At 39.9% G+C, this 8,965-nt stretch overlaps 1 protein-coding gene across 1 annotated transcript; it reads left to right on the top strand.

Annotated features, from left to right (window-relative positions):
- The first annotated feature begins 1,042 nt into the window (after window positions 1-1,042).
- On the top strand, window positions 1,043-5,832 carry LOC145485298 (alpha-1D adrenergic receptor-like). The gene is made up of 2 exons (XM_081463985.1): window positions 1,043-1,227; window positions 3,682-5,832. The coding sequence occupies exon 2, from the start codon at window positions 3,726-3,728 to the stop codon at window positions 4,830-4,832; it is 1,107 nt and encodes a 368-aa protein (XP_081320111.1). The 5' UTR covers window positions 1,043-1,227; window positions 3,682-3,725; the 3' UTR covers window positions 4,833-5,832.
- The last annotated feature ends 3,133 nt before the right edge of the window (window positions 5,833-8,965 follow it).

Raw genomic sequence — 8,965 nt, 5'->3', positions numbered from 1 at the left:
GCAACTTTCACTGGCACTCATCTTCATCTTCGCTGTCGTCGAGTTCTTCGTCGCCGCTTGTGCTGCTATGGGAGTCTCTTTCACTGATGCTGCAAGAAGCAGCAATGCTTTCCGTCAGAGTGTACTCTTCAGGGTACATGAAGGTGTAGACATAATCTCTGACTTCCTGCTCCAGGTTGGTGGTGATTCTGCTTCTTGCAGCATTGGTGAAATAATTCCCTTCCAAGAGCTGTGCGATGTATGGCCCATCTCTTCTAAATAACGACGTGGCAATATCCTCAACTTTAATGCACCCTTCCGGGACGGCCGTTCTAGGAGGGTACACAAGGCATTGTGGAAGATCATTTCCTAGCGGGTTTCCAACACAGATTCCATAAACTCGTTGGACGTTGTTTTCAGTCCGCTTCCTCTTTCTTGTATTTGACTTTCTGCGGTTTTCTTTTTTCCTTCTCCTTTTGTTGATGTGCTGTGCATGTTTGAGTATGCCCTTGAATATGCTGTTATAATTGCTCTTATTTTCTAGTGCTTCCATGTCCTGCGTGACCTTAGCTTAACTGTGGGCATTCATCAATTCAGATGAGGGAGATGCCAATGAGAGGCCAAATGCCACACGCTCAGGGCGAGCCATAACTAGGAGATCCGAAATTGACTTCTCTTTCTTTTGATTTGTTTTTCAAACAGCAGCTCTCTGTAGTATAGGGATTGTAAATATTGTCTTCACAGTGAGCACAAAACGCGAAGTAGGGGGATAATAGAGAAATATTAAAAAAGTTGAAATCTAAATATTGTTTGTTCAATTTTTTTTGGGGGGGAGGTCATCCCAAAAAATGACCGCTATAAGGGGGGGGGGCCACGTGAAAAAATTGGTAAGCTGAGGGGAGGTCATGCGATTTTTAAATGGTGCTTCCCAAATCCCACCAGCCCCCCCCCCCCTCCCTCATAAAAAATGAACGGTCCCTTATTTAGCAATACTTTTCAACTGACGCAATTGTTACACTTAGTGAAGCTCTACGGACTGCATTTGAGAAGAAAGAACGAAATATACAAAACTTCTCATGTTCAGATTTTATTTATTTATTTTTATTTTCTTGGCTTGTTGTTTGTTTGTTTTGTTTTTTGTTTTTGTTGTTGTAAAGACATTCTTTTCATTGCGCGAAAGCCTCGGTACGAGTTAACGCGCAACGAGAAGGAAGCGGGTTTGCCTGACAGTGACGACACGAGACAAAGGTAATTACCTATTCATTACTTCTTTTATTGGTTTATTTACCCCTTTATTTACTCTTGTCCTGCTCAACGAGATTGTATGCTCCTTGTAGACAAAGATTTCTTTCGCAATCTTTTCTTGCTGAGATGCTATAACAATTTTCGCCAACGCTGAAATCGAAATCCTACTAGCAAGTAACATCATGTGTCACGGCGTTTCTTCGACATCATCCCAAGAGGGAAGCTTTTAAGTTGTGTAACGCTGCTTGATTCTGTCATATCCGGCCAGTTTTTGCCATATTATAAAACAATTTTTGAACTTGAACGTATGTAAAATTTAGCTCGGAGTAATTTGGGAGCACTTGTCGGCATTACAATATAAGCGCGACATACCTTCGAATTAAAGTAGCTTACTACGACAATATTTAAGTCAAATTGCCACAGGCATTAACATATTACGTTGTTTGGTTAAGTGTCAAAAGAACTTTTAAGAATACGCCACTGGTGGCTCAAAAATAAAGAAAGAAAACTTTGTTTCCGGTTCGTCGAAAGGAGATTTTTGGCAGCCATTAGATTCAATAGCCTCCGGCCCTTAAGCACATCACGCAATCGATCGACTGCGTAGGAGGCTATGAATAATAATATTATTTTAAAATGCAACGGAGACGCAGAAAAAGCGTTCGTGCCAGGCCTACTCCACAGCAAACATTGCACTGCCCGTTTCATCGCCCAAACTTTTTCCGTCCCGGCGACACTTAAAGTCTGCGTCCGACTAAATGGCCCATACAGCCGGAACTTAGGCCAGTTTCTGTAGCGTAAAGCGACTAGGAGTGTTTCTACTTACTCCCCTCCCCCGCAGGATAAGATGCTAATCCATCGTGAGGCTATCCTCGCAGTATCCAGGACCTATTAGAACACCTAGGTGGAGAAAGGCACTGGGAGAATATAGTGTCTTGCTCAAGAACACAACACAATAACCCAGGCCAGAACTCGAACCCGCGCTAACCATTAGGCCAACGCGCGTTCGCTGTGCGACATCGTACTGTAGTAAAATGGCTACGGATCGCTGAAAAAAAAACAAGAAGAAGAAACGTTGTCCAGGCGCAGTATGTACAAGTGGCAGGCGAAGCCTTTTTGCAAAGTACGAGTGAGATCAGGGTGCCAAGCTCCGTTGTCGGACACCCGGTTAACTTCAAAGGAAGTTTTGAGCATTTTGTCTGATATGGAACTGATGCTCTCAACTGATCATTCGCTTTACTGGCTCTATGAGCATATGGCAAATTACTGCAAAAAGTAAATGGCGTCGTGCAACTGCAAGCCAAACGAAAACAGACAACAAAAGAAAAGGTAATTTGAATTTTTCGCATTTCTCGATCAGTATAGGAAATTAGTCTATTTGAGGAACAATTAGGAATTGTAAAATTGTTCGCGTGAACAGATCGGACTTTTTAATTAATTATCGAGTGGTGCCGCAGCCACCAGTGGAAATAAGAAAAAGTCCGATCAGTCACAAGCACATTTATCCCTAATTGTTACGAGAAAAAATTTCCTTTTAATAATACGGCAACCGTGAGCAATCTTCCATCAAAGAAACTGCCGTCTTTTCGTTATAGAGGGTTGCTAGTGAGGCCACGCTGTAATTTTTTGCTGGTGCTTCTTCATAAAGAACTTTTTGTTTGCCTGAAAAGAGAAACTTAGAATTTTTACATGTTCGCTCTCATCACCAAGAGCTGAATCCATTGCTAAAATGCGATCGATGTAATAAGAACTTGTTCAGCTATCGATAAAATTTGCGATATTAAAATTGCCTCGCTTCCAACCAATCAGAAGCGAGTATTTACCATAACACGAGTATTGAAAGGACGATAATTACGCTTAGCCTGTGGTATAATGTCTATTTGGTCCATGTAACCGGATTGTTTGCTGGCCTTGTGATAAAGTATAAATTTCACGCATTCATGACGGCCTAAACACTGATCTCGCTTCCTCCTGTCATTAAAATGTTAATTAACGGAAACTGCAAAATTAAAAACTAAAATAGGAACAAAAGTATGGGAACAATTTATATTATTTTTAATTTATTTTATAGTCCGCAGAATTTAAAAGGGCCTAAGAAACTGTGTTTTGTCTTTCATTGTGGCAAGTCACTGTTTCAGAGACAAAACAAATAGTTCGATCCCTCCCTCTTGTTTTCCTTTACAAAAAGAAGTCAAAACACTGAGAGTATTACCATAATTCTCGGCCAGTTTCGCACCTCGGGACACATAATTGCGTAGTTTTGGAGTTTGCCTCCCATTATTTACGAGATGTACACTGGGAAATGTTAACCGAAATCGTGCGGTAATCTCATTTAATTGTCCCAGAAGATCATTGACAAGTACAAACTCTTGTTGTAGGAGGTACAACTGATAAAAATGTCATAAACATAGTTAGCTGAATTCGAAACAATGCAATTAATGTTTTCTTTTCTTTCCGTAGAGTAAGGAGGCATTGTGAGAAAGATTAAAAGATTGGCCAAAGAAATGGCAGCTTCTAATTCTACAAATAATACTCAAGAGGGTTCTGCTGCTGTTCTTCTTGCATCATGTGTGGAGATTGCTTTATGTCTGCTCGGAACTCTGGGCAATTCTCTGACAATCCTCGTGGTGTTCAAGAAAAAATCACTCCAGGTGGTTTCCAACTTTCTTTTGGCTTCTCTCGCCTTTGCGGATTTGTTGGTTAGCGCAATCCTAGTTCCAATGCGAGCATCACAGCATATGGCCTTGTATAACGGCGGTACAAGCATACCAAAGGCCGCGGTTGAGGTCGCTGGTTTTGTCGGAAGAGTGAACATCATCGCATCAATTTCCAGCCTGGCTGCGATGAGCATTGACCGCTACGTGGCTCTGTCGCACCCGATGTTTTATCTGTCGTCAGTGAAGTTTGCAAAAGGGAAAGTTTCAATAGCAATCGCGCTAATATGGGCCGTGTCTATATTTGTGACCTGCGTACCAAAGTTTCCTGGTGTGAGTGACGTGGCTTTTCTAGCGTTCTTTGTCGCGTTTGTCCTGCTCGTAACGTCGGTCATTGCGGTCGCATACTATAGAATTTTCAAGATTGTCCGCAAATCGATCTTGAAACAGCGTTCGAGCGGCAAGATGGCAAACAATGTCGTGCGCCTGTCGCGCTGTTCGACTTTAGATTCCAGACGTCGTCGCTACGTGGATGAAAGGCAGGACAAACAGGCTTCGGAGACTTATGTTCAGAAAAGGGAACACAAAGCAGCCAACACTATTGCGATCGTAATTGGAGCGTTCATACTTTTGGTGTACCCTCGCATTATTCTCATCTTGTACCATTTCGCCGCACCAGAAACAGCAGTAAGCAAACACGCGCGCTTCTGGATTCGGATTTTATTGTACAGCAACTCGGTGGTAAATCCCGTTTTGTACGCGTGGAGACACAACGAATTCAAACGAGAATTCAAGAAGATTTTGCACAAGTGCTGGCGATTTTGCTTGTGTCACAAATGGGTGTATTTGAAAAGGTACTCTTTTAACAAAACTTTCTCCACGACAACTCTCGGATCACAAAACATGGACGGGGGCAGTCAACAAAAAAGCAGCCCCCGAAAAGAAAATTGCTTGTAAATAATTATACCTAGCTTAGTTAGCAAATGTCGGAGAGTCCTTTTTTCGGCTGCCTACACTTGACTGTTTGTGGGCATATTTGTTAAGAAGGCAGTCGAGACTTCAGCGATTACTGTACCTGGTGATTGGGCCATTCTCAATTTGTCGGCTGTGTAAAGTTTAAAATAATTCTCAGGGCTATGAATTATGCAACGCTGCCTTGGAAAAATAGATCGCCTTATGGTAGGGTGTTGTTCTACTGAACGGCAAAAACAGTTTTAGGGGTATTAGGTGGCTTCAATTTTACCAAATAAAAAGAAATGGCATTGGACAACATATCCCGTTGCTGATTTTATTGCATTGTGATCTCTGAGGTGCCATCCATTTAAAAATTTTGAGAAGCCTAACTAGCTTTTCACACCTTGATTACCATTACAAAATGAGCTTTGTGAAGACCGTTCTGCCCTTAACACAGAAATAAACAAGCGGAAAGCAATTTTAAATTGCTCGACCAAATGACAAATTCAACTTTTTCCATTACACGTCCAGGCGCACATAAATATGTACTAAAACCGGCAATGCCAGAAAAGTTCGAAACACTCTGTCAAACATTTAGCCGTAAACACACTACTAACCGAAAACAAATAAATTTATTGTTGATGTCAAGTGGTTCCTCGGATGTCGTCATTCCCGCGTTTTGAGCGAGTAATTTGACTCCAGCAAGTAAGTAAGTACAAATAACGAGCTTCCCATCATTCATTGCGCGATTTGAAGATGGCAGCTAATAACTTCTGATTTTACCCTCTTTTTTAGCTCTGCGGATAAGCTTTTCGAAGGTTCTCGTGGTACTACTTGTAATTTCTACATGATCACAAGGCGCGAGCGCTTACACAAGTTCTGCCATATATGATTTTCTCGGATTTTTGCCCCCGAATGGCGTCCTCTCTTTTTTCCCGTCTGAGTTCAACATCAGTGACAAACTCTCCTAACGGCTCATGTGCCACTTTCTGTTCTTGCACATTTTGACGTCATCTGTGTGATCTATTGCTGAACAGACGCACGGCAACATGGAATTTATTTGTTAAAAAAAGCCAAAGACATTTTTTGTTGAGTGCGAAGGTCTAGGTACGAGTTTCGCGTCATCTGAGAACCAATCAGATTCGCGGATTTCAAATAGAACACAGCTGAGTGGCTAATAAATATATATATATTACTCTACACAGTATCTTTCGTTCAATGAATTCTAGAAAAGCTTTGTGTTCTTGACAAAAATCCTCAGAAACAAAATGGTATTGCTTTCAGTTCAGGGGTAAACTATTTACAAAGTGGACTATCCAATCAGAACAAAGTTCGTAATTGTTAATGTAGATACGGCGGCAAAATTTCCGCCAAAATTCGGTGCATCGCAACAAAATGTGGCATTTGAAACATTTCAATTGCTGCCTTGTACGAAAATGGGGAATTATGATTGAAACTCTCGGTTTTCGTTGTCATATTACACAAGAAAACTACGAACTAGACTTCTAATCGGATAGTGATAGTGAAAAAAAATATATATATATTTCACGTAGGGGCCAAACCACCCCCCAAATGTTTCGTCAGTTCTTGGATATTTCACATTATTTCGCATTACTTAAAAAGTATCGACTCTTTCTACACTAAACTTGGCAGATGAGCAGGAGACCTATTGCCAATTATATTTACGTGAAAAATGTCAGTAAATGTCAAAGTTGTGACGTCACAGTGATGACGTCATGTTTTTTGCCACTCTTGAAGTTTTTAATATGCATATTTTTTACAATTTGTTCGAAAAAGCACATCAAGGGGAGTTGAAACCTGAAAAATTTTTGTCCATATCACAAAAATTGAATGAAATATGGCATTTTTAAATATGAAAAATAACTCTGCAAAATATGGGTTCCCCCCCTTGAGAAAAATCCCCAAATTGGAGCCGTAGTTTTGTTCCAGCAAATGCAGCGATGTTGCCCATGTGATGTGCCAGATGACTAAAGCAAAAATAAAGAAGAAAATTGGAATAAAAAATTATCCCTCTAGTGTTATTGCGTTAAAATTAGTTTTGTTACGTCATAACCTGTGACGTCACCCGTTTTTTTACTGTTAATACCATCCTAACAAAGCCGAAAATCAAATTTCTAAAACCATACGATTTTTCACAACATCAAGCTTTCTATTTTTCTAGATTATTAGCCTTCCTAGAATAAAACTGAAAAAAATAAACCAGAGAGACTGACTTAAGAAGGACAGTATGGTTAAGCAAATTCCGGGGGGACAACAAAAAAAATATTTAATGTACCATATCTCAAAAAATAATCATCATAGCAAAAAACGGTTTCCGGCATTTTACCCCTCAAGTCAAGGCCTTTCCAATGACATAATCTTTACATCAGATTTTACAAAAAATTATAGCACGTTTTGGTGACGTCATCAATTATGACGTCATAATCTGACATTTTGTCACAACTTCCACATTAAAATAAATTGGAGACCAAAGAAAGCTCATCTGCCAAACTTGGTTCAGAAATATGTAAACCAAGCAAATATAGCCTTCGTGAAACATTAGGGGGGTGGTTTGCCCCCTACGTGTTCCGAGGTAGAGACACCGCCGCACCAAGCGATTTGTCCACCAATGCGATATTTTAAGTCAAAGGAAGCAGTTAGTTTTGTTTAGTTCAACAAAGAAATGGTTCCGTTTTCCGTTTCAGAGTGATTTATTAACATAGTGAGTGTGAATGCTATCAGGGTAACGCTTTTAAGTCACAAGGTAAACATGTTCAGCAAAACTAAGTTGTTGAAACTTAATTTAATTTCGTGTCAAGGAAACAAAAGGAACTTAAGAGTGTGTCCACGAGAAAACCAGGCAAGACCAGGCAGGAAGTGATACAGCTCAAATCACCGATTTCAGTCAAACTTGGCACAAATGTTGGTTTGGTGAGAAAATGATTGTGGCAAAAAACGTAGGTCAAAATATTTTATTCCCTTTCAGCTAGGGAGACCCCCTGCAAAAAATGGCCATTTGACACTGATGTGTACATATTTAATTAGCCATTGTGTCATTATGAAATGACACAATGCCTGTTTACATCTTTTATTTAATATACTTATTCAATAACCTCAAAGAATTGTTGTTGCTTCATTTCAGACTATTTGTCACTACTGCATTATCTAGACAGTTCATCTTCAAAACTTTCATATCCTGTTCACATCCTGGCTGATAAAGCTTCTGTGGGTAAGATTAAATTCTTTGGCTGACGATATTCTCCCAACACACTTTGGCATGTTACTTTCAGTTTTAGCTTGTATCTCTGAATAAAGAACAACAAATTAATTTGATCATAAACCAGTTCTGCTATCAGCGAGTAGCAATAATGAAGAGCAGTTACCCAACATGGTCTGTGTATATGTTGTAGATCAAAATGAAGTTCAGGTTAAAATGATTTTAACCTAGTTTGATTCTCAATTACCTTTGTCTTCTGACCCTAATTATTCATGATCCATGAAGAATTAGGGTTAAGAGACAAAGGAATTTCATTTTAACTTGTATTTAATTTTGACCTACAACATATACATCACAGCAAGACATTTGCTCTCATAAGTGGGAATCAATAAGGGCTTTTCATGGTAGTTGATAAATAAAGCTTTTTTTAAAATTATATACCAAACTACACTCGCTAGAGTCGGGGATAACGTGGCTGACATAGCAAGGCAAATAAATGCCAGTTTTAGCATCCATCAGACATTTGAAATTATTTTTAAAAAGTCTGTGCCTGACTAAATTGGCCCACAACACTGGAGAATAACATCACTTGACACAATGCTAGTCTTGCACAGGTTACTCACCAACATTTTATTTGGCTCCCCAAACAGTTCCCTGCTTTTTTTTGGGGGGGGGGGGAGGGAGGGGGGACTCCAGTATAAAAAAGACAGGGGTGCTCGTTGTACCTTTTTGGAGTTAAAAATGCGGTTTTGGTAACTCTTAGGGTGTTCATTGTCAAAAAGTCCACAGCAGGAGCTTCTACAGTATGTTTTAGAAATTGAGCCCCCCCCCAAAAAAAAATTACAGGAGATAATGTTTTGTGTTAGAATTGGTACCTCTTAGGGAAAAAAGAATTCAAACCACGCCCAAAAAGCAGGAT

Source organism: Orbicella franksi, chromosome 4 (genome assembly GCF_964199315.1).
Source record: "Orbicella franksi chromosome 4, jaOrbFran1.1, whole genome shotgun sequence".
Lineage (NCBI taxonomy): Eukaryota > Metazoa > Cnidaria > Anthozoa > Scleractinia > Merulinidae > Orbicella > Orbicella franksi.
Note: the sequence above shows the minus strand (reverse complement) of the source record. Positions and strands in the feature narration are given on the sequence as shown.